At 35.6% G+C, this 27635-nt stretch overlaps 2 protein-coding genes across 2 annotated transcripts in view; one reads left to right on the top strand and one right to left on the bottom strand.

Moving 5' to 3' along the window:
• LOC111049654 overlaps positions 1-22344 on the bottom strand; it is a 73164-nt gene extending 50820 nt beyond the window's left edge. The window contains 6 exon segments of the mRNA XM_039439789.1: positions 3522-3716; positions 6274-6464; positions 12365-12752; positions 14489-15004; positions 15006-16197; positions 22022-22344. Of these exon segments, the coding sequence (XP_039295723.1) occupies positions 3522-3716; positions 6274-6464; positions 12365-12752; positions 14489-15004; positions 15006-16148 (2433 nt within the window). The 5' untranslated portion in view covers positions 16149-16197; positions 22022-22344.
• Positions 20880-27635, top strand: part of LOC120354008 — a 29999-nt gene continuing 23243 nt past the window's right edge. Inside the window, exon 1 of the mRNA XM_039439788.1 lies at positions 20880-21951. Within this exon, the coding sequence (XP_039295722.1) occupies positions 21928-21951 (24 nt within the window). The 5' untranslated portion in view covers positions 20880-21927. The remainder of the gene's footprint in view (positions 21952-27635) is intronic.

Genomic DNA, 27635 nt, shown 5'->3' with positions numbered 1-27635 from the left:
TAATTCATTAATAGCAACAATCACAATGGAAAACTATTGACAGCTGTTATAAAGAAACGCGTTAAATAGCTGATCATACCCTCGGCATAGCTTAGAACAATACCACGAACCAAATCCGAATAATAATAAATTCACAAAATTATAACTTTAATATTGGCCTGATAAATAGTGAATATAACAAACTGAACAAACATAATAGAGTTGATTCAGTCACAGATTAATATGACATAGGCTACACTTCTAGTAATAAAAACAATGCTTTGAAATCAATTATGGCAAACAAAAGAATAGCCTCTTCTATTTGGATAGTAAGTTACACAGTAAATGAATAAACATCAAACAGTTTTTGGTTAGAGAAATTGTTAAGTAAACCAATATTCTTATCTCTTTTATTGAAAATATTATTGACATAAGCTGGAATGATCTCTTAATCTCTTGATACACTGCACAATTCAATATAAATTTTTCCGACTATTCTTTTACTGAGCTGCAAAATGTGCGCTATATATCGATATCAAAATAAATAAATATTTCTGATACCAAAGTGAATGGAACCCTAGTGAAAACCTTTGTTATTTCTCTGTCAAAAAATGAAACTGCATTGTTTCTAGAAATGAGTCCATCTCCTGCCTAACATTTCTGTATAGTGAGGTCCACGTTATAATGGCAGTATTTGATTGATTAACATTGGCGTTGCTATCCTTGTCTATCATTCCACAGAGCAAACAGCGCTATCCTTTACTACCTCCGCAACGTTCCCAGATCGTTTTTATAGATGTAGAAATATAATCAATTAACAAAATATTTAATCTCATTTATTACTTGATCATTGAAAACTATATTTCCTAGACGAATAAAATATAATTGATTATTTAAAACAAGAATGAACAGTTAATAATTTATTTTTTCAATCTCTTGATACACTGCACAATTCAATATAAATTTTTCCGACTATTCTTTTACTGAGCTGCAAAATGTGCGCTATATATCGATATCAAAATAAATAAATATCAAGGAAATATTTCTGATACCAACGTGAATGAAATACTAGTGAAAATCTTTGTTATTCTCTGTCAAAAAATAAAACTGCATTGTTTCTAGAAATGAGTCCATCTCCTGCTTAAATTTTTTAATAGTGAGGTTCACGTTGCCAGTGCCTTCTATCATAGAGAAACAATAGCATAAGTAGATATCCCATGGTATAGGGCGTTTATGTCTCAACTTTTACTGTTAACTCAAGCCGATAGTCCACGTAGTTCTTTCCCGTGAAGCTGTGTGACGCTGGTAGCATAGAGAAAAAAATAGCATAAGTAGATATCCCATGGTATAGGACGTTTATGTCACAACTTTTACTGTTAACTCAAGCCGATAGTCCACGTAGTTCTTTCCCGTGAAGCTGTGTGACGCTGGTAGCATAGAGAAAAAATAGCATAAGTAGATATCCATGTTATAGGGCGTTTATGTCGCAACTTTTACTGTTAAATCAATCACTTGAACGTTTCACAGTAGAAACATAACCTATTTTTTGGACATTCTATTAATTTATCAAAATTTTGGAATGGAATAGTTTTGGGCCAAGCCTGTTGTTCCTTCCTAATCATATTTATATGATTCTGTCCACGGATAGATAAATAAATAAAATATTCTTAGGATAATAATTTATTTGAATACCGGTACGGTACTGTTTCAGACTGTTATGTTCTTGAAGAAATTCTGTATGGTATACTTTTTAAAATCTCTTCCTTCTAATGAAAAATAATTCATAACCTATTGAAGTGATTTTGATTTTGAAACATTTTTACAGACTTGATTTTTCAAGGAGCCTAGCCTATTGATCTTTCATTTGATATCTTATAAATTCATGAGTTGTGGAAATTTTACTTTCTTCCACTCACAACTTCTGTGTGTTCTACCATAGAGAAACAATAGCTTGAGTAGATATCCCATGGTATAGGGCGTTTATGTCGCAACTTTTACTGTTATCCCAAGTCGATTACTGTCAATTTGTACTGTTTTGTTGGGGTGAGAGTGTATGAACGGCACAGTATGAGAGTCTACCAGCGTCACACAGCTTCACGGGAAAGAACTACGTGGACTATCGGCTTGAGTTAACAGTAAAAGTTGCGACATATACGCCCTATACCATGGGATATCTACTTATGCTATTGTTTCTCTATGCTACCAGCGTTACACAGCTTTACGGAAAGAACTACGTGGACTATCGGCTTGAGATAACAGTAAAAGTTGCGACATAAACGCCCTATACCATGGGATATCTACTTATGCTATTGTTTCTCTCTCTATGCTACCAGCGTCACACAGCTTTACGGGAAAGAACTACGTGACTATCAGCTTGAGTTAACAGTAAAAGTTGCGACATAAACGCCCTATACCATGAGATATCTACTTATGCTATTTTTTCTCTATTCTTCTCTAGAGGGTATTCTTCTAATATCTGAAGTAATATTAACTATTAGGAGTGGCCGCAATCATGTGGATTAGATGCTGGCTTTGTAAACCAGAAGCCCGGTTCGAACACTACCTCCGTAAACAAAGCCGTAGTGCATTCGTGTGACGTCAGCACAGATAGGGCTTCTACACCAATAATTAATATTCGTTGATATCAAAACTGATCTATATTATCATCAGCTAGTGTTTTTATACACCAATAAATGATATAGATCAGCTGATATCAACGAATTTTTATTGGTGTAGAAGCCTTAACTGTGCTGACGTTACACGAATGCACTATGCCTTTGCTTACGGAGGTAGTGATTCGAATTCCTTCCCGGGTAAGATATTTTTCTCGAGCCACTCATGGTATTGATGATTTTCTCGAGCCACTCATGTTTCATGGTGTTGATGATTTTCTCGAGCCACTCATGTTTCATGGTATTGATGATTGAATAAAAAAAAATCCTGAAAATATCATTTTTGATAAAGTTATTCAATTTACAAAAAATGACCCAAAATAACTTTTTTTGAGTTATTTCTGTTCATTTTTAGTAAATTGAATAACTTTCTCAAAAATTAATATTTTCAAAACATTTTTGTTTTATTAAATCAACAATACCATGAGAATTTATCCTCTGAATCTCATGGATTTATCTCTTACCGAATTTGAAATGTAAAAATTGAACTTTAGGCGCTCATATCTCAAAAACAATGATCGAAAAAAATGTTTTTCGGAGAAAACTTTTTTATTTTAATAGCTTGATGATATACAAATCGAAAAACTTTGAAAAATATCACCAGTAGAGAGTTTATTTTTAGCCTTTGCACAGTCTTAATTGATTATATTTATACATTGTTGAAAAACGAACTGGGACGTTTCGGAGGTAATAAAGGATAGCGCTGTCTGATTTGTGGAATGATAGACAAGGATAGCAACACCAATGATAATCGAATACTGCCATTAGAAGCGTTTTCCCTATCTCTCTCCACGTGGAGCCTCTTCATAGTGATTTCAATCTACTGAGACTATCAAGTAGGGCTGATAGAAATGAATGAAGAATTCTCACCTTTTTGTTGACAATCTGAGGCGCCCCGGACCCAGACGACAGCTTCACAACGACCGTGTTCTGGGAGGAGGATGAGGCGGCGGAGGCGGCAGGAGTGGGGGAAGCCTTCACTAGGCTGGTGTTGCCCTGCAGCAGTGATATCACTCGGGTCTCCGTTTTCGAGTTCTGCTTGTTCATCTGGATCTGCTTTTGCACCTTAAATATCAAACCAAACATGTCAATAAAGGGCAAAGTGATACTTATAATATTCACTTTTGAACAATTAAATTACGACATAGCAGCAGTCTGATATTTATAAACTAGTAGTTCTGTGAACAGTAGACCTCACGAAGTATTCTCATCCACAAGTACCTGATTGAAACTATAGACCTTATGGAAATACAGCAATAGACTGGCTTCTCCACACATCTGTGTAATCACTTGTCAGCTGATTTATGATGAATAGTCCGATTTTTACTCTAATATTGGCGTATGAAGGAGGCTCTTTTTTCCTTTTATATTATCCTTGAAATGCAAATTTTCAAAAAACCCTGTATATACGTCGACGCGCAATTTAAAAAGGAACATACCTGTCAAATTTCATGAAAATCTATTACCGCGTTTCGCCGTTATGTTATGCGCAACATAAAAACATTTAAACATTCAAAGATTTAGAGATTTAAAGATTTAAACATTCAAACATTTGAAGATTTAAACATTTAAACATTTAAACATTCAAACATTTAAATATTAAGAGAAATGCCAAACCGTCGACTTGAATCTTAGACCTCACTTCACTCGGTCAATAAAAGCTAAGCGCTTTCGGACACTGGGGCCTTCATCAACACTGGCATAGCCACCTCTAATACAAGGCCGCGGCCTACGATATTGCAACGTTGCAGTGTAGGCCTAGAATCTAATATATGATTGGTGAAAAACATTTGCACCAATTATGTATTAGATTCTAGGCCTACACTGCGACGTTGCAATATCGTAGGCCGCGGCCTTGTATTAGACGTGGCTATTACACTGGGCGCTCCACAAATGTGAGTAGAAGCTAACAGCTTTCATTTATAAATATCAGACTGCTGCTATGTCGTAATTTAATTGTTCAAAAGTGAATATTAACAAGCAGTTCGTAATGGAAACAAACATTGAAGAGACTTATAATATAGTGCCACTAGGTAGATGAGAATAGTCATAGGTGAATTATACATTTAATAATATTTTAGCTGCAGATAGGTAGGTATTGGTAGCTGTGAGTGAGTGTTGAAAAACAATGCATGTATTCAAATGTGTCTGAACATAGTGGAGCGGCGAATATAGGGTAGAAGGCAGAAGAAAGCGAAGACATTTAGATACATGTATTATTTTCAACACTCTCAGCTACCTTCTCTGATAAAATCTACCTTCGCCGCTCCACTATGTTCTGACCGAAATAACGTTTCTAAAACTCGTCTCTGAATACGACCCTAGTTATCATTTAGTAAATATTTACACTGATTTGAGTTGTAATGTGACAGACCTATATTAACATTCTAAATAGAAAATTTCTTGTAATTATTTTTGAATCAATTATATATGTATATGAAAGTTCTGAAGAATTATAACCTCTTCTGAATTAAGCTAATAGCCTCTTCTTCAGTTTCTGTGGAAGGAGCCCTTTTAAATTATGACTCATGTGCTGAAGACTGTGGTTAATAATATAAAACCATAATTATTTGATGGTCTGGTTTATTAAAAAAGTGATATAGTTATTTATTCACCGACATATGGTCATTGTTTCAACTTCCAAGAATAATAGAGCAATTTATTTTTCCTACAGTTACGTTGAAAAGTGGCCATTGCTGCACTGATTACACAACGCAAAGAATCACTTTTCCGCTCTAGTGCGGGAAAAATTTTTCTGCACTCCAGATTTGCAACATGGCAACGCAAAATACTTAGTAGGTTATATGGAGCAACAGTGCAGCAGAATCAAAATGGAGTTGGTAACAGTGACTGCTGTGGCTGCTATAGTGAGCAGAGGTGCAACCAAGCACAACGCGCTAATTATTACATTATATATTATATTGAGGACAGCAACAGCACAGTGCCACCACAGCACACACCACACAGCTGCCCCACGCCATTCAAACACTATTACATTATTCAGGCAATTTTACCCATAATTACCCACTTTTCATATTTAATGGTACCTAACTGTAGGAAAAGCTTAATGTGAAATACGTGCGCAAAGTTCCTCTGCTGCACTCAAGAAACCATTCCTTACTCGCCTACGGCTCGGGCGTAAACGTTTCTTTCGGTGCAGCAAACTGTCACTTTGCGCACTAGTTGCACAAATAACTATACTTACTGACTGAGTTCTTTCTTACAAGACATACTGGCAACTGGTTAGCCCGAGTTGAAAGCAGAGAGGTTGAATTATTAATTGCATGCGTAATTGCATGCAACTAATAATCCACTCGACAGCTGATCAATCTATTAATGAATAATTCTATAGTCTGATTTTTACAGTAATATTAGACTATTAAGGAAATTCCATTTCCTTTTATATTATCCTTGAAATGCAAAATTTCATAGAACCTTATAAATACATACGTCGACACGCTACCGGTATTCAAAAAGGAACATTCCTGTCAAATTCCATCTGAAAATCTACTGTCGCGTTTGGCCGTAAATGCAGAACATATAAACATAAATGCATAAAAAGAAATTGACAACCGTCGACTTGAATCTTAAACCTCACTTCGCTCGGTCAATAAATAAATACCTCTCTGATGATGCGATGCTGTTCTTGCACACGCCTCAAGCGCTCCATCTCCTGGCGCTGTGCGTTGAGCGTGGCCTGGTCCAGCTGACTCTCATCCATCACCTCGCGGATGTTGCGTCGGAAGTTGGCGTTCTTCTTCCCGTCCGGGCCACGTTCCTTCTTGTCCGAGTCCGAATCTGAGCCTGACCCATCTGCACAACAAATCAATCAATATTAATTTTATCAAGCATCTGACTATAAAGAGGTCCACGTTATAATGACAGTGTTTGTTTAGCAATGGTATTGCTATCCTTATCTATCATTCAACAAAGCTGATAGCGCTATCTCTTTCTACTGTGTAGGACACCAAAGGTGAGCAGGGAAATTTTTAGGCACTCGTTTATGTACTTAGGACCTTATATTTACAATAAATTGCCAATTGAATTGAGAAGGTGTGATTCCTATATTATCTTTTGTGAGAGAGCAAAGAGCTGGTTATTTACAGTGAACGACGTATGGATGGTTAGAAATGTTGTTAGATAATGGTGCAGGTTGAGCTAGCATTGTTCAACGGCACTATTCTCATAAAAATATTATTATTCAATTGAATCACTATTCCACTAAGGCATGTACGGTATTATATTAATTATTACATTTAAATGCAATTCATTTATTCCAGTTTTTGGTTTTCTGGGCTGTTTCAATTTATTTGTTTTTTTATTTCATGCGCTACAGGCAGTAGTTTTAGTATTGTTTTAGCAATCTTAATCACCTAGACTAGACTCACAGCTTTTATTTATTTTTTTTTTTCATACAAGTTTATTTTTATTTTAATTATTTATTATTTAAGTTGATAATGTTTTTACCTTGTTAATTATACTTTGATTATCTGATCACACAACTGGATACGTGATCAGTATAATTTCCAAGATACTATTTAATTTCTACTTTTGTAATTTGTAATTTGAGGAGGAAATAAATTCATTTATTTATTCATTTATTCTTTCTCGCTTTGCTCTGTAGCCGGATCGCCTTTTAGCAGTGTAGAATTAATAATTAATTAACAGAATATTTCATCTGGATCACAAAAATTCATTATGAAATTATTGAAAAATGTGATTTCTTGCTTAATAGAATATAATTGTTCATTTTAAACGAGAATGAAGAGTTAATATTACATCGATAAACCTGTATCAGCTACCGTCTATAGAAGGCATTGACAACACAAAGGTTTGGCAACGTTGTTCTCCTATCTTTCTCCTCTACCATTATAACGTGGACCTCACTATACAAGAGCCGTTGGCAAGTCATACAAAATATTCATAAAATTGAACATAAAATGAATCAAATCAATTTTGTCAACCACAGACTACAAGAGTAATAGGGAATGTTAATACAATCAAATGCCTCATCCACACGTTGGTCCAATGCGTACAAATGACAACCAGCGTCAGAGTGTGGATGGTTTGCCAGCGTTGGCAGTCATTGGTAATCGCTCCGATTTTTGTCGAGCGAAGGCCAGACCAGCCCAAACTTGTCAACTATGCGTGTTGTTTCCTGTTTTGTCGTCTGCTCTGCTGTTTTTTTCTGAGTTGCTATATATGCCAAATTGTTATTGTGTTACTTTTTTACTTTCCTTGCCCTATTACGATAGGTAAGGAAAGTATTGCTTTCCAAAAAAAATTAAGATACCCTAATTTCAAGTTTTCTATACGTTTCAAGGTCCCCTTAGTCCAAAAACATGATTTTTGGGTGTTGGTCTGTGTGTGTATGTGTGTATGTCTGTGAACACGATAACTCTGTGTATGTCTGTGAACCGATTGACTGGAAATTTTAAACTTAAGGTCCTTATACCATGAGGATCCGACAATAAGAAATTCAATAAGATTCAATTCAAGATGGCGGAAAAAATGGCGGATAATTACTAAAAAACCATGTTTTTCACGATTTTCTCAAAAACGACTCTAACGATTTTCTTCAAATTTATACCATGGATAGCTATTTATGAGCCCTATCAACTGACATGAGTCTCATTTCTGGGAAAATTGCAGGAGCTCCGTAATATTCTTGAGAAAAATTGCGGATAATTACTAAAAACCATGTTTTTCACGGTTTTCTCGAAAACGGCTCTAAGGATTTTCTTCAAATTCATACCATAGATAGCTATTTATAAGCCCTATCTACTGACATGAGTCTCATTTCTAGGAAAATTGCAGGAGCTCCGTAATATTCTTGAGAAAAATGGCGGATAGTTACTAAAAAACCATGTTTTCCACGATTTCCTCAAAAATTACTTGACTGATTTATTTCAAATTCATACCCTCTATACTTATTTATCAGCTCTATCAACTGGCATGAGTCTTTTACCTGGGAAACTAATGGGGTTCACCCCATCCTTGAGAAATGGACTTTGTAAACTCCTTCTCGTTCATGAGGTAGGTAGGTAGAGCAGTTTATGAAAAGAACACAAAGTCGAGATATTTCATCTGTAGAACAGCTGTTTTGACGAATTTCAAAAAATCATCGAATTTCACAATTTACACAAAGGAAAAATTACTCTGAAAACAATAATTATAAATACACATTTAATAGTCTGATCGTAGTTTCAAATATGTTGCCGCCAATCGTCATTATGTTATTCCCCTAAATTATTTTCGTTCAAGAATGAGGCTTACAGTTCAATGAGCAAGGAAAGTTGTGTGAGTGTACCACACCAGATTTTTTTACTAGTTTTTATAGCGTTCCTTTTAGTTAATATTTTTAGTTTCTGTCGTGGATAAGTGGCTGGCTACCGCTGGCCTTATTACTGGCCTTGACCGTTTACTGGCCTTGATTGGGCTTGCACTGTCCATGGCCAAGACCAACGCGGTAAGCTTACCAGCTGGGCCAACGTGTGGACTAGGTATAAAACACGACCAAAATTGCATAGAGAATATTGAAATCATATAAAAATTATACAGAAAAAACAAGAAGGTATTAAAAGTTTACAAGGATAAAATTCATGAAACCCATTCAATGAATATATAAAATTAGTCAAAAACTGAAAATTAAATCATTAAATAAAAATTAAGATTCTTTATTGAATATTTCATAGAGTAATGGACTCTATAGCCTAATTAATACAAGTCTAAAGGGAATCAAATCTTTGAGAAAAGCTGATCTAGAAACCGTGTAAAAGGCTTTTCGGCTTCAATCATCCGGCTCAAACTATCAATATCAGAGCTTGCATAGCAAATAACCATAGTAACAAATTCAGCTAATATCACTTCATTTCCACACTTGGCTCTCATTTAAAAATGATAGCTATGTTATTTAAATGACTCGAATGTTGTTGCAAACAAGCATTAGTTATTGAAATATTTTCAAACTAGAGTCGGTTATTAGTATCAATCTCAAATTATTATTAGAATTATACTGTGGTAGTTAGTATAATCACTACTTGAGCCTTATTACCTCAACTTTCATAGGGGTCGTCATAAAATAAATAAGTCATTCTATTCCTTTCACTTTATAGTGACTTCAAAAACTGGCAAGATCACATCTTATGACTAGAAAATTTAGGAGTTGAAACCAGCTTAAAAATTCAAGAGAAAACTTCCACTCACCAGTCTTCTTCTTCTTTTTGTTCTCGTTATCCTTGTCAGCATCATCTCCCTCCTCGTCGGAATCCGCCGACTTCCTCTTCCCCGATTTCTTCTCTTCTCCTTCTTCTTCATCTTCGCCTCCTCCTTCTTCCTCCTCTTCGGGTTCCTCTTTGATCTTCACCATTTCCGAATCACTGTCCACTTCCATCTTTATCTTTCCGAGCAGATTCAGCGCATCCTCTTCTTCTTCCTCCTCTTCTTCACCTGCGTTTTCGTCGGCTACCTTGTCTTCTTCCTCCTCCTCTTCTTCTCTTCTTTCGTCTCCTCTTTCTTCCGCTTCTTCTCCTTCTGCTTCGCCGGATGGTTCCTGTTGCATAGGCTCTTGAGCATTGACATTGCTGGCTTGTTCCTGTAATAAAAGAGAATGAATTTAATATTGAAATATAAAGACAATAATATCTCGTATTTTTAACAAGTTCCAGTCAAAACTCAAGTTTTAATGCTTATACTGTAGTATCATTGCCAGATTTATTTATTTATCATTTACAATCAACTTGAGGACAAAAAACAGACTACAGTCCCAAACTTCTTTTCATCCCAATTTCATAAAATAAATTGTCCAAATAAATAGTGATAATAGTAATAATAAAGTCGGTTATGTGCGACTTTCCAACTATTTTTTTCTAATTTTCAAGTCATACGAAATGTTCATACAATCAAATGTCTCATCCACACGTTGGTCCAATGCGTACAAATGACAACCAGCATCAGAGTGTGGATGGTTTGCCAGCGCTGGCCGTCATTGGTAATCGCTCCGATTTTTGTCGAGCGAAGGCCAGCCCTGCGCTGGCAAACCACCCATTCAAACTTGTCAACTATGCGTGTTGTTTCCTGTTTTGTCGTCTGCTCTGCTGTTTTTTTCTGAGTTGCTATATATGCCAAATTGTTATTGTGTTACTTTTTTACTTTCCTTGACCTATTACCATAGGTAAGGAAAGTATTGCTTTCCAAAAAAAATTAAGATACCCTAATTTCAAGTTTTCTATACGTTTCAAATCAAATCAAATTCTTTTCAAATCAAATCAAATTCTTTATTATTCCAAAATGCACAGTTACAAAAAATATGACACTTGTAAATTGGTTACTGGAATACCTCTACAAGACTATACGTCTGTGTGTAGGGGTGAGTTCTCGGTAGCCAATTATTATCAATATAATGAGAGGAATATGAAAACACAAGTCTGGAACAACACAAGTCTGATTGATTGTAGAGAACAGAACAGCGACATATGAAACTATAAATTAAAGAAAAAAACGGGACTTCTCAGATCCATATGGGAGAAAATGGGAAAATTAAATCATTATAACTAGACTTATAACTTAACTAAAGTAAGACATATTTTAAAAAAGGAAAAGAGACCAGCGGACTCACAGGACTCATCTTTATGAGAGCGATTTTCCTTGTAAAATTTTTAAAAATATAAAAGGAGTAGGATAGCAAAAATTGACCAAACTGAGCTAAAGAAAAAAAAAGAAAAAAAAAAGAAGAAAAAATAAAGGATAGGTTTTAGTGCATATAAACAGAATGAAGCCGTCATTATGTTATTCCCCTAAATTATTTTCGTTCAAGAATGAGGCTTACAGTTCAATGAGCAAGGAAAGTTGTGTGAGTGTACCACACCAGATTTTTTTACTAGTTTTTATAGCGTTCCTTTTAGTTAATATTTTTAGTTTCTGTCGTGGATAAGTTCGCTGGCTACCGCTGGCCTTGATTGGGCTTGCACTGTGCATGGGAAGACCAACGCGGTAAGCTTACCAGCTGGGCCAACGTGTGGACTAGGTATAAAACACGACCAAAATTGCATAGAGAATATTGAAATCATATAAAAATTATACAGAAAAAACAAGAAGGTATTAAAAGTTTACAAGGATAAAATTCATGAAACCCATTCAATGAATATATAAAATTAGTCAAAAACTGAAAATTAAATCATTAAATAAAAATTAAGATTCTTTATTGAATATTTCATAGAGTAATGGACTCTATAGCCTAATTAATACAAGTCTAAAGGAAATAGCTGATCTAGAAACCGTGTAAAAGGCTTTTCGGCTTCAATCATCCGGCTCAAACTACCAATATCAGAGCTTGCATAGCAAATAACCATAGTAACAAATTCAGCTAATATCACTTCATTTCCACACTTGGCTCTCATTTAAAAATAATAGCTATGTTATTTAAATGACTCGAATGTTGTTGCAAACAAGCATTAGTTATTGAAATATTTTCAAACTAGAGTCGGTTATTAGTATCAATCTCAAATTATTATTAGAATTATACTGTGGTAGTTAGTATAATCACTACTTGAGCCTTATTAGCTCAACTTTCATAGGGGTCGTCATAAAATAAATAAGTCATTCTATTCCTTTTACTTTATAGTGACTTCAAAAACTGGCAAGATCACATCTTATGACTAGAAAATTTAGGAGTTGAAACCAGCTTAAAAATTCAAGAGAAAACTTCCACTCACCAGTCTTCTTCTTCTTTTTGTTCTCGTTATCCTTGTCAGCATCATCTCCCTCCTCGTCGGAATCCGCCGACTTCCTCTTCCCCGATTTCTTCTCTTCTCCTTCTTCTTCATCTTCGCCTCCTCCTTCTTCCTCCTCTTCGGGTTCCTCTTTGATCTTCACCATTTCCGAATCACTGTCCACTTCCATCTTTATCTTTCCGAGCAGATTCAGCGCATCCTCTTCTTCTTCCTCCTCTTCTTCACCTGCGTTTTCGTCGGCTACCTTGTCTTCTTCCTCCTCCTCTTCTTCTCTTCTTTCGTCTCCTCTTTCTTCCGCTTCTTCTCCTTCTGCTTCGCCGGATGGTTCCTGTTGCATAGGCTCTTGAGCATTGACATTGCTGGCTTGTTCCTGTAATAAAAGAGAATGAATTTAATATTGAAATATAAAGACAATAATATCTCGTATTTTTAACAAGTTCCAGTCAAAACTCAAGTTTTAATGCTTATACTGTAGTATCATTGCCAGATTTATTTATTTATCATTTACAATCAACTTGAGGACAAAAAACAGACTACAGTCCCAAACTTCTTTTCATCCCAATTTCATAAAATAAATTGTCCAAATAAATAGTGATAATAGTAATAATAAAGTCGGTTATGTGCGACTTTCCAACTATTTTTTTCTAATTTTCACAGATGTGAGGAAAGATATCTCAATGTGAAACATTTGTAGATTACCTTATTCCCACTGATGAATATAAGTAAAAATTCAAATACAATGATCATCTGACATTCCAATCATTTGAACTTTGTAGCCTAAAACGCATTTGCAAAAAAATTTCACTTGTTTCTATCATTCAAAATATTCATAAAATATAATCTAATATCAAATTTACACTATAGTGAGGTCCACGTTATAATGGCAGTGAAGACAGATAGGAGAAAAACGTTACCGATCCTCTGTCTTGTCAATGCCTTTAACAGACGGTAGCTGATACAGGTTTATTGATGTAATATTGACTGTTCATTCTCGTTTAAAATAATCAATCATACTTTATTAAGCAAGCAATTATATTTTTCAATAATATCATGATGAATTTTCATAATTAAGATGAAATATTTTGTTAATTCTACATTGTTAAAAGACGATCCGGCAACAGAGCAAAGCGATAAAAAGATAGCGCTATCCGCTTTGTTGAATGATAGACAAGGATAGCAATGCCATTGCTAATCAAACACTGTCATTATAAAGTCCGGTCCAGACGCTCAAGTTTTGCTTCAGTCTTATGCTCAAGCAAAAGTCGGAGCATGTAAGTCGTTGCGTCTGGACGGGAAAACGGATCGGTCTTCAAGCTTAAGTCGTCAAACTTGAAATGTATCGGCCGGCAATCTTTTTCCATCAAACCGTCCGTCTTTTGCCTATCCACCAAAACCTAAATCGCTTAAAAATAGAGATAGAGAAATTGTGATTTCAGATTCGGATTCAGCGCCCTCAAATTAATAAAATGCCTCGCGAGTACTTGAAAATAAGCAAGTTTTTTATCGATTGTAAGATATAACGCCATTTAACCTTTTTTTCTTTCTTGATTCTCATGATACTCTCAGAATTTGATGTTGATATTATGATTTACTATCATTATATATTAAGATGTACTATATTGTTGATAAGAATACTATCTACAAAATTTCAATCCATTTACAATCACTGTATCTCGAGATATGACATGTAAACAAAGCCATTTAGCGATTAACAGTAATATTTTTGTCATTATGTTGTTAAATATAGCATTATCCAGTTGAATCAGCGAAAAAATACGGTATAATTATTACTTATCTACCGGATATATGTCATATGTTATATGACGAACAGAGCTTGTGAGCACAAACATAGGAAAACGGACGACATAAGACGGATGCGTGTGGACGCAATTTTACATCCGTCTTTTGCTTGAACCAAACGATTCGTCTTTTGCTTGAGCAAAAGACTGATGGTCAACTTGAGCGTCTGGACCGGGCTTAACGTTGACCACACTATAGACATTCACTAATGAAACATTATTCATATCAGCTTCAGTTACTTCCTTATTGAAACAATTTACAACGACGCCTCTGTATGAAATAGGCTAACATAAAAATATGATTTACCTTGCCAAACTGTCCATATGATTCTTCCTCCTCCTCCTCCTCATCCGATGTCACCTCCTCATCTCCCCTCTTCCTCTTCACCTCCTCCTCCTCAACAGGCGCTGGAGTCTCCCTCTGGCGGTCACCCGCTATACTATTAGCAATCCGTGCCGCTATCGTCTCATCCTCCTCCTCCTCCTCATACTCTTCCTCACCCTCCTCCATCTTGTACTCATCCACCTCCTGTTTTGGCTTAACAATGTCCAAACTCACACCACTACCCAACCTGAACCCCGATTTAAAACTGTCTAAACTCTCGTTACTTTTAACCGGATACCCCGATTTGTAACTATCCAAACCATCATTACTTTTCACCGGAAACCCCGACTTGTAACTGTCTAAACCGTCGTTACTTTTCACCGGAAACCCCGATTTGTAACTGTCCAAACCGTCGTTACTTTTGACCGGATTCAAACTGACCGACGAACCCAGCTTAAACTCCTCATCTCGTAGAAATTCTTGAAGTTCCGCCCCCAGTATCACTGGCCGCATCTAAATCCGTCAACATTTTCGCCTCACTACTGTTATTACTACTCAGACTGTACTGCCCCATGGCTGACGGCGAGGTTTGTTGTAGTCCACTGCCGTAGCTCCCCGAGAAATTCCGGGATTGATCAAAACTACCCCCTCCAACCGGTTCTAACCGGACACTACTACCCAGTTTAAAACTTTTGAAATCGGTTACATCTTGTGGTGATAGTTTACGTTGTTCCGACATGCCGTCCCGGGATTGTGCTAGTGATTCGTTATCCTGATGTAATCTAACATTCTCACGATGGTACTGAGGTGCGCTCTGGTCACCCTGCTTGTAGCTGTTGAACTCTGAGGAACCCGTTACATGGTAGGGTACATCACTAGGTTGTTTTGAACCGTCTCTCGAGGTAGGATTCTCTCTGAAACTCGTCGACGACCTATCCTGATTCTCTCTAAAATTCGACGACCTATCTGGAACCTGGTAGTTATCTTCACTCTTACGTTCGGGTTGACTGTGGTAGGAAGACGTGGGTTCCAAACCCTTGTTATCAAACCCTGGATTACCACTCACAAAATCCTCTCGATAAGGTTTAAACTCCCGTCTACTGTTGCTATCATCATTGCTACGAGAGTTGATAGTTTCCAAACTGATGGCGGATCCTAAATTGTACACACTTTTGTCTGGAACTTCTGGTTGGAAAGCCTCAGGTTGGGAAACTATGGGACGTGGCACGACCTTAGACCTGGAGGGTTTCGAGGGTTTAGATTTAAACCCTGAACCCGACTTAGGTACAGTATCAATACTAACCGCACTACCCAGTCTCCAATCCTTATACTGGTTCCCACTTTTCACTTTGTCCTCCTCTTCACTTTCAAACTCATCCGAAAATTCCTCCTCCTCCTCCTCTTCCTCTTCATCCTCACTGTTGTCACTCCGGTGAGGTTTCCCCTTCATCTTGTAGGGTTGATGCAGCTTGGGAGCGGGAGCGCTATCGTGGTTGTCATCGTCAGCTGAAATCGGCGGCGGTTGGTCCGAGCCTCCAGCTGAAGTCAGCTGATCGCCGTCAGCTGATTGCTGATCGCCTGCTTTGGTCGGCACCCGTTCTATCGTGACGTCACCTATTCGGCGCAGCCTATAGGGGTCCATAGCGGATCACACTGGCACTCAGATGGACGTCATCTTCACTTCTGTTGAGCTGCAACAAAATTAGAAAAAATATATCAGTTTCCTAAATAATCACAACATTTGAAAATTACTGAGATATTGCAATTATTCTAATGCTAATTGATTAATTATTATTATTATTACTAGTAGTTCTGTGAACAGTAGACCTCACGCAGTATTTTCATCCACAAGTACCTGATTGAAACTATCGACCTTATGGAAATACAGCAATAGACTGGCTTGTCCACACATCTGTGTAATCACTTGTCAGCTGATTTATGATGAATAATTCTATAGTCTGATTTTACTTTCCTTGCCCTATTACCATAGATAAGGAGAGTATTGCTTTGCAAAAAAATTTAAGGTACTGTACCCTAGTTTCATGTTTTCTATACGTTTCATTACTTTCCTTGCCCTATTACCATAGGTAAGGAAAGTATTGCTTTCCGAAAAAAATTAAGGTACCCCAATTTCTAAATTTCTATACGTTTCAAGGTCCCCTGAGTCCAATAAAGTGGTTTTTGGGTATTGGTCTGTATGTGTGTGTGTGTGTGTGTGTGTGGTGTGTGTGTGTGTGTGTGTGTGTGTGTGTGTGTATGTGCGCCTGTGTACACGATATCTCATCTCCCAATTAACGGAATGACTTGAAATTTGAAACTTAAGGTCCTTACACTATAAGTATTCGACACGAACAATTTCAATCAAATGCAATTCAAGATGGCGGATAAAATGGCGAAAATGTTCGCGAAATATTCATAACGGCAAGGAAAGTTGTGTGAGTGCGCCACACCAGATTTTTTACTCTAATATTGGCGTATGAAGGAGGCTCCTTTTTCCTTTTATATTATCCTTGAAATGCAAAAATTCCAAAAACCTTGTATATACGTCGACGCGCAATCAAAAAAGGAACATACCTGTCAAATTTCATGAAAATCTATTGCTGCGTTTCGCCGTAAATGCGCAACATATAAACATTCAAAGATTTGAGCCAGCTGGTGACAGGGCAATAACGCTGGAGACACACGGGGTCTGCTATCTCTTCATAGTGAATGATTTAATAGAATCAACAATAATTTGCAATTGAATAATCACATTTTCTCGAATTTAAAGCTTATTTTCAATTATAGGTAAAAATGTTACTGAACATTAATTGTAGAGATTTTCATGATCAATCTACTCCACTTGATTTTTTTTGTTTCAATTGTATCTGAAGCCTGATAATTAGGAATCTATCTGCATTGATGGGGCGGAGCTCCTGAAATTTTTACAGATATGGGACTTGTGGCAGTTGATAGAGCTTATCGATGACTATTTTAGGTATGAATTTGATCAAAATCGTTGGAGCCGTTTCCGAGAAAATCACGAAAAACCCTGTTTTTGACAACATTTTTGCCATTTTAGCCGCCATCTTGAATTGCATTTGATCGAAATTGTTCGTGTCGGATCCTTATAGTGAAAGGACCTTAAGTTCCAAATTTCAAGTCATTCCGTTAATTGGGAGATGAGATATCGTGTACAAAGACGCACATACACTCATACACACACACACACACCACACACACACACACACACACACACACACACACACACACACACCACACACACACACACATACAGACCAATACCCAAAAAACAGTTTTTTGGACTCAGGGGACCTTGAAACGTATAGAAATTTAGAAATTGGGGTACCTTAATTTTTTCGGAAAGCAATACTTTCCTTACCTATGGTAATAGGGCAAGGAAAGTAAAAATTTGTTGCATCCCTTTGTATAACAATAACAAATTCAAGGGAAAGAATGAAAAACACAACATATTATTTGAAGCAGAGTAATAATAAAGAAATTGCTTAGGCTATAGAGTTTTTCAGCAATAATTGACTGAGAAAATACTGTACAATCATAGAAAAAGAGCATACAGTAATACGTTTGCTTTCTTTATGATACAATAGACATCATAAGACATCATGTAGACAACGAAATGGGACAGTTTTGGGATGAGCCTATAGTGCCTTTTCTCAATTTATTGTTAAATTTAACTTTATATACACACTCTAATAGATGAATATGGCTCAACTCACACTTACGCGACTCGGGTCAAGAAGAGACTCGACTCTAGTCGACAGCATGTGTTTTCAAATGGTGACAGTCGCAGAGACTAGAATCGACTGGTCTGAGTGTCACCATTTGGAAACACATGCTCTCGACTAGAGTCGAGTCTCTTCTCGACCTGAGTCGCATAAGTGTGAGTTAAGCCTAAGGAATCATATTGTTCACATGTTTACAAATTCCAACTCAAGATGTACTATTTAAATTAAAATTTATTTGATTTGAATTCGTTTCCAACATCATGTCACCAAACTAGTCAACTACCAGTACCAACAATATTCATTAGTAGTTTATCATATTTCTTCATAGCTAAAAACCAATCTGGGAACATTGCTGAGCTAGAGAAGGATAGCGCTATCTGCTTTGTGGAATGATAGACAAGGATAGCAACACCAAATTCAATATTACAAATCGTTTGACACACTAAGGCTCAACTCACACTTACGCGACTCAGGTCGAGAAGAGACTCGACTCTAGTCGAGAGCATGTGTTTTCAAATGGTGACGTCGCGGAGACTAGAATCGACTGGTCTGAGTGTCAGATTCACCGACACATGCTCTCGACTAGAGTCGAGTCTCTTCTCGACCTGAGTCGCCTAAGTGTGAGTTGAGCCTTAGACGACACTTGTGGACTCCTAGAGGGCGTCAAATTCTAAACATATTCGAGTATAACAATACAATTAAAAAATATATTATTATATAGAAAGACTTAGGCAGAATTAATGACCTACACTGTAAGCTTTATAACGGGCCAAATTACATCCGCATAGAGCCACAAGAACGGTGAACTGTCCAATATGTTCAGGTTTAATTTGTGAATGAGTTTTTGACTATTTAGTTGATCCAAACAACTCAAATCAAATCAAATTTATTCACCAATTAACAACAGTGTTACTAGAAAATAAATAATGCTTTGTTAAATAATTGGCATGTTAGAAAAATAAATCTTGTGAACTATAATTCAAGTGCAAATTGTTCCAAACGAACAGTTAAACCAGAAGAAAATCTTATATGAAACTGAATATTTTCAAGAAGAAACTTACATATTTTGAGGATCAGTTATGTATCACCATAAAGAAAAGATACCGTTAAATACTTGTATAATTATTTATTTACAATGCAAATAACACTAATGTAATAACATTGAAAGATAAAATAATAAGGTAGTCGTCCTTGTGCTAATTTGTGTCTGGTTTCGCCTAATTGTAAGAGAGTATTGAAATGTTGTCAAATAACCGTACTACAAGTAATCAAAGTCTAAAATAATGAATGAAAACTTTTAAAATTGTCAGGCAAGATTATGAGGATTTCTGCTATATACTCTGAATTCTCAATATTTATGTAAAGCTTTGATGATCCAATCTACCTTAAGTAAACGAAATATGGTGCGGTATGCAAAACATAGAATTGGTTCATCTGCAATGCACATAGTGATCCGCTTTTAAACACATTCAATGTTTGTAATTTACATTCAATGTAAATGGAGGCTTGTATTATTTTTGTATTGTCGCTTGATTGGAATATTGTGTATTTGCTCTGACTGAAAAGTTCGGTTTATGTTAGTATGTTATAACTTTAGTCTCCATCACTATTTTTGAAAAGGTTTCCCTCAACAACTTTTTTCATACTTTAATTAATTTAGTGTTTTACTAAACATATTAATTAAGGTATTTCAGTAAGACTCTTCTATGATGCTTTATAAGAGTATCTAAATTAACTTGAAATTGAATACTAACCATATTATCTTCTCCCAATCATATTATATATTTATAATTATGATTTGTAATTGTCAATGAAATAAATAAATACTAATACTTTTGTAATTTCTATCCAAATTTGAGAAAGGAACAGATTTGAGCTTTAATTTTGTTGTTCCTTTCCGAATCATTTATAGTTGAAAATTATATAATTTCTATCAATGTATAAATGAATAAATAGACTGGCACCGAGGTTGTTCTCGCAAGTAAGACTATCCTATTGCACAGAATTGAATTATTGTCTTTATTATGGGCGGAGTTAGGACTCTGGGTCCTCTCTGCCACACAACCCTCTGCTTACAAATTGACATAAGTGCCGTGCTTTCAGTTCCCTCATTGGAATATTGTCTGCTTGAGACCAGTTCAGCCAAGTGACGGTTATGAGCTGCAAAATCACTTAGTGGCTCGGAGAACACCTAAAACTATACGTTTACCCCACAAACGCATTATCTACGCTCTAGCTCTGGGCTTGATAATCTTTGTATTCTGATACAGATAGCCTATTAAGGGAAATTATTGATTCAGTTAATAATTTTGAAATCATGTCTATTGCCGACTCTTATAAAATAAATAGGTTCTAATGCTATACGTAGCCTACTAATAAAACTATGAATCCTTTCTACTCTAAAATGAAGGCAGCCTATCTATATATTTACCTATCTACTCAGTCCTTCAATCAAATTATAGAGCTTTAATTATAATTTTAATTAATACCGGTACTGTTGATAAGAAAAAATCTGTTAATGCGGTACGGTACTTAAAGTTTGTGAGAATCCTTCCCAATTCAAAAATAAAGTTTTTTATTATAATTTTAATAGGCCTATACTGTTTAACAATAAACGCTATCGCAAACAAAGTTTTATTTATTTATTAGTGTAATACACTATGGTAATTAATTATTAGTTATAACTAGAACATAGCAGCATTATAAATGCTGATTGTTGCTCACAATACCGAACAGTACGGTATATCAATTTGGAGTTATAAAATTGAGCAATGGATATTTTGTTTACTTGAATTAGTATTTTATTTAATAGACCAAACCCTTAATTTTATCATAATTTTTATTAAACTTTATTTGGTCAAATGTATTTTTATTCCTTTAATTGCTGTGGATCGAGTGTTTGTAAGCATAGGTTAGTTTTAATTTGCTACTGTTTACAAACAATAGTTTTGATGGCCTGAGACACTAAAGTTAGGTTATGATGCACCAAACAAAAAGAAAAGTGCTAACTAACTTTTATTTTTAATTGATATCCTTTTATTTATCACTAAAACTAGATTTTTTAACGTACAATAACTTGAATTTTTTGAACATTTATGACAAATCACAGGAGCCAAAGGTTAAAATACAAGGAAAGTTTCCAAGTTCAAGGTAACATCAAATTGCTGTACAATTCCCACTCTACAGCATTACAATTTATAAGTAAGCCTAAATAAAATTATAATTAATTTATTATTTTTAATACCATGTAATACTTACAACATTGACAAGTGATAGTTTACACACAGTTTTCATTGAATTTCAACATCAACTACCGTATCTTATCTTCAAGTGCAATCAAGATGTAAATACTGTAACCTACACAAATATCAAAGTTTAAAACCGGATATGGTTTTCAAAATTTCAAATGTTTGTTTCTTATCATAAGGAAAAAATTATGGTGTCAAAAATAGTCTGAATGAAGGAAAATTATGGAACTGTTTTAACTTGTTTGTTCTTTCCATCCCATACGATTAGTTATATTTTTGATGATATATTGGTTGAATTTAAACTGAACAAATGTACATTTTGTGATAAAGTGTAGATTATATCTTGAAATTTGTAAAACTCTTTGGAATTCCAAGCAAAATAAAAACTAGATGGGCAATCAATCCTTACGCCTATCATCATTAATGAATGGTCTACATGTTCATCACAAAGGTAGAGAGATTTTAAAGTATAAATCAGTTAAGTACAATACTGTCTACATCTAGAATGCTGAAATACATACCTTTTATTTATAAATGAAATAATCAGTTATTAACAACGCATTGACAAGCAAAATCTTCCTGATCACATTATTGTTTGTTGTTCATTGAATCAGTCGGCTTCGAGTTTTCGAGGTTATTTTCTGCTCTAGCCATCATCGTATCACATAAAACACTGTTGGAGAAAATCAGCATACTTCAAGAAAGTAAAAACCATTCATTAGTAACAATTTGAACCATACTATTAATGTAGAATTATCGATAAAGTCCAATAACACTCATTAACATAAATAAATCAAAGAAACAATCTCCATCACCTATTCTTCAACTGTGCGTGATCAATGTAGCCAACCTCAAATTGTAGTTCTGTCAAATCGGTACAATTGGGGTAATCGCTCATTTCTTTGTCTTCATGATTTCCTGTAATTACAAAATGAGTCGAAATTGGGGAATTTTATTATATAAATTGCGGTTTTCCCATATAAAAATTTTGATTGATGTTTTTGGAGCATATTATTGATAAGATTAACCTTTTAGAAGAGTTTTATTCATTGTAAACTAACTTGTTAGTGTTTAAAAATACATAATTACTCTAAATAAAGAAATTTGAATAGAGGAGGAGGGTAAAACAACTTGGATTCACTTTGTTTTCACAGTTGAAAACAAAGTATAATCATAATTACATGGTTCAGAATCCACTGGACACCATAATAACCATATTATCGTCTTCAAAGTGTTGGTAGCAATGGCTCTGTTGAAGAATATTGCATTTTGTTGATAATAAAACCAAGATATTAATGTCTGCAAGTTTATGAGATGATTCCGAACTTTTGATGGCTCTGATAAGCTTGCAGCATGCTTCTCCAGCAATTTTAAAGTCTAATTCAGTTAAGTACAATACTGTCTACATCTAGAATGCTGAAATACATACCTTTTATTTATAAATGAAATAATCAGTTATTAACAACGCATTGACAAGCAAAATCTTCCTGATCACATTATTGTTTGTTGTTCATTGAATCAGTCGGCTTCGAGTTTTCGAGGTTATTTTCTGCTCTAGCCATCATCGTATCACATAAAACACTGTTGGAGAAAATCAGCATACTTCAAGAAAGTAAAAACCATTCATTAGTAACAATTTGAACCATACTATTAATGTAGAATTATCGATAAAGTCCAATAACACTCATTAACATAAATAAATCAAAGAAACAATCTCCATCACCTATTCTTCAACTGTGCGTGATCAATGTAGCCAACCTCAAATTGTAGTTCTGTCAAATCGGTACAATTGGGGTAATCGCTCATTTCTTTGTCTTCATGATTTCCTGTAATTACAAAATGAGTCGAAATTGGGGAATTTTATTATATAAATTGCGGTTTTCCCATATAAAAATTTTGATTGATGTTTTTGGAGCATATTATTGATAAGATTAACCTTTTAGAAGAGTTTTATTCATTGTAAACTGACTTGTTAGTATTTAAAAATACATAATTACTCTAAATAAAGAAATTTGAATAGAGGAGGAGGGTAAAACAACTTGGATTCACTTTGTTTTCACAGTTGAAAACAAAGTATAATCATAATTACATGGTTCAGAATCCACTGGACACCATAATAACCATATTATCGTCTTCAAAGTGTTGGTAGCAATGGCTCTGTTGAAGAATATTGCATTTTGTTGATAATAAAACCAAGATATTAATGTCTGCAAGTTTATGAGATGATTCCGAACTTTTGATGGCTCTGATAAGCTTGCAGCATGCTTCTCCAGCAATTTTAAAGTCTAATTTGGCAGCATTGTTTCCATACAAGGTTGTTAGCTGAGAAATGCTCTCCATCTCTCATTTGCCCGCAAAGCTAATAGATATGCATCTCACTCGGACAAATTCGTCAATATCTCTCAACGCAGTCGCACCAAACTGGTGATTAAAATTATTTCGCGTACAGAGCGGCAGCCGATTGCATGTATTTTTATTGATTTTCCCCAGGCGCGGAGTCTGTGGGCGGTTGCTCATCATAATTGGCGCTTACAAACCAATCAACAAAATAGCCATCAAGCAACAAAATTCAATTTCAATTGAGAAAAACGCTAATAAATATCCCTATCATGAATATTGAGAGATGTTTTTGGGAAATTCAGATTTTCCAGCTCTTGCAGACGCCGCCCCGGATCAAATCAGTAGCTCTTCTTGACCCCAGACAATCTAATAATAGCTACCTATGTACCTGGAGATTGATTGAGTCTGGGAATTCCGGGAAATTTCCCATGAAAATGAAGTGGTGCAATCATGTACCGGTAGCCTCATCCCAACCAATTTTCCTCTCTTCTGCAAGAAAACTTCATTGGACTCCAGATTATTCATTTATATATCAATAAAATTTAACAATAAAAGTGCAAGTTTTTTGTGTATGTGTAAAGTTTTCTACATCCTTGATTTTTCAAGAGGTTTCACTTTACCCCCATCCATATGTGGTCCAAAATTTCCTCCCTTCTCGTCCTGAACTTCTAGGTGCTGTCATCCTCTCTCTTTGTCATAATACATCCTACCCTCCTTCATTACCACCTCACTTTTCGCACCCTTATTCCAGCTGCTGTTTCTCTGCGTTTGTCTTCTCTTTCTCTTCATCATCATACTCTCATCATTTCTCCATCTCCTACTTCTCCTCCTCATTCTTTCCCTCTTGTCTCTGAATCCTTCTCATTCCACCACCCTTTTTGTTCGTCCTCCTCTCATCATTATCCTTCCTGCACCTTCTACTCCTCCTCCTTCTTCTCATCCTTCTCCTACTACTCCTTCTCCTTCTCCTACTCACCTCCTTCTCTTCCTTCCTCTTCTACTCCTCCTTCTACTCCTCCTTTTCTATACCTCTCCTTCACATCATACTCCTTCTCATCCTTTTCCTCCTTCTCATCCTAGTCCTCTTTTTCCTCCTCCCACTCCTCCTCCTTGTCCTCCTCCTTTTCCTCCCCTTCTCCTCATACTCCTTCACCTCCTATTTCTTATCCACCTCCTTCTCCTACTTCTCCTAATCCTCCTCCTTCTCCACCACTTCTTCTTCCCCTCATCTTCCTTCCTGCTTTTTCTCACCCTTGTTCACATTCTCTTCCTTCTCCTGTCCTGATCCACCTACTCTCCCACTCCCTCCCACTCCTCCTCATTCTCATCACCCTCTCCTATTCAATCCTTGCCATCAATTATGTGTTGAGACACCGCCGATTCATGTAGTTGCACTACAATATTATAAGATCACACTTTCTTCTATGTATTTCACACGACATGTAGTCAAATAATTATTTGTTAACAGTCATTATTTAATTTGACTACATGTCGTGTGAAATACATAGAAGAAAGTGTGATCTTATAATATTGACTGTTATAAAATAATGACTGTAAACAAATAATTATTTGACTACATGTCGTGTGACATACATAGAAAAAAGTGTGTTGATACATCGCAGCTCGGAATGGATCAAGAAACCATCATTTTTAAATATAAGATCGTTATTCAAATTGCAATCAATCATAATTCTGATTGATACTTTTTCATACTTTATAAAATTATTTACAGATAAAATTATTTACTGTGAAAGACTATGAATTACAAAAAATATACATGTATCAGTATCTCAAAAAAGCGTCAAGATGAGCACTTGTTGAACTGAGATTTGGACCCATACTGTCATTTAATGTAAATTAGTGTATAAGCCAGAATAAATTGTAACTTACATGAATAAAGAACTCTAATCTAATCTCTTTTTCTCGTTCTCCTCCTCCATCTTCTTCTCCTCCTCCACCTTATCATCCTCTTCATAATCCATCTTCTCTTTCCTTCTCCTACTCACCTTTTTCCATATTCTCTTCCTTTGCCCGAGCCACATTCTCTTTTACCACTCTATCTTCTTCCCACTTCATCTTCTCACTTTATCTCCTTCTGACTTCATCTTCTTCTGACTTCATCTTCTTATGACTTCATCTTATTCTGATTGAATGAAAAAGACTGAGAAATTGTCAAAAAACCACTGATTTATTGATAATTAGAAAGACCGGTTTCGGTTATTACACCATTGTCAATCTCTGATCCTTTTTCATTCAATATGAATAATTACCACAATATCAACTTCTCAACTACACACAAAAAAAAGGATCTTATTCTGACTTAATCTTTTTCTGACTTCATCTTCTTCTCACTTCATCTTCTTCTCACTCCATCTTCTTCTGACTTCATCTTCTTCTCACTTTATCTTCTTCTCACTTCATCTATCTTCGTCTCACTTCATCTTCTTCTCACTTTATCTTCTTCTCACTTCATCTATCTTCTTCTGACTTTATCTTCTTCTCACTCCATCTTCTTCCGACTTCATCTTCTTCTCACTTCATCTTCTTCCCACTTCTGCTCCTTCATCACCTTTACCATCGTATTTTTCTCCTACTCCTCCCCCTTCTCATTGTCTACCTTCTTCTCCTCCTTACACCTCCTCCTCCTCATCCTACACCTCCTCCTCCTCCTCCTCCTCCTCCTCCTCCTCCTCCTCCTCCTCCTCCTACTACTCCTCCTCCTCCTCCATCATCTTCCCTTCTTCTCATCCTCGTTCACCTGCTCTTCCTACCTTCACCTGTTTTTGATCCAACTTCTCTTCTTCCACTCCATCCTCCTACTCTTCCTCCTCCTCCTCCTCTTTCTCTCTCATCCTGGTTCTTCTCTCCCACATACAACTGCTTTTCCTCCCTCATCACAACCCCCCCCCCTATTTTATCCACCACAATTTATTTGAGTACCGCATCCTCCCATAAGTTTCTTCTCTACCTGAAATCCTCTCACATCACCTCACCACCCAATCACTCTCTCTCTCTCTCGCTCGTTCTCTCACACACACACTCACTCTCTCTCATCACTCTCTCACATCGAACCCGGTCATGTGTTAATGGGAAGGATATTTTATATCCTTCTAAAAGAATCGACAATTATTTGTTGAAACACCGCCGATTCATGAAGTTAAATCACATTATTATATTATCGTTATTCTAATTGCATTCTATATTTATTCTCATTGATTAATTATTTATACTTTGTGAAATTCGTTGAATAACTAGCATTATCGTCATTTAATGTAAATTAGTGTATTAATAAGCCAGTAAATATTGTAGCATACATAAATAAAGCAATTTAATCTAATCTCTAGCTCTCTCTCTCACAATATAATATAAATATCCAAATATCCTTGGTAGAGAGTTAGTGGGAAGAATACTTCGAATATTCTTTGCAAAGAATGGACATTGATATGTCCAAAGCTCCGCCAATTTATGTAGATAACAATAACAATATTATCTATTTTATATATAGTTATTACAAATTTCTTTTCTCATATCATATACAGTTAAAAAATTATTTTCTTAGTCTATATTATGTAAATTCATCTATAATTTTGCTGTATTGTAAGCTATTGTATATAAGTGTATAAGCCAATATATATTGTAATCTACATAAATAAATTAATCAATCAATCAATCCTGGTTCTTCTCTACCACATACAACTGCTTTTCCTCCCTCATCATTACAACCCCCCCACCCTATTTTATCCACCACAATCTATTTGAGTACCGCATCCTCCCAAAAGTTTCTTCTCTACCTGA

The sequence above is a fragment of the Nilaparvata lugens genome, chromosome 13 (assembly GCF_014356525.2).
Source record: "Nilaparvata lugens isolate BPH chromosome 13, ASM1435652v1, whole genome shotgun sequence".
Classification (NCBI taxonomy): Eukaryota; Metazoa; Arthropoda; class Insecta; order Hemiptera; family Delphacidae; genus Nilaparvata; species Nilaparvata lugens.
Note: the sequence above shows the minus strand (reverse complement) of the source record. Positions and strands in the feature narration are given on the sequence as shown.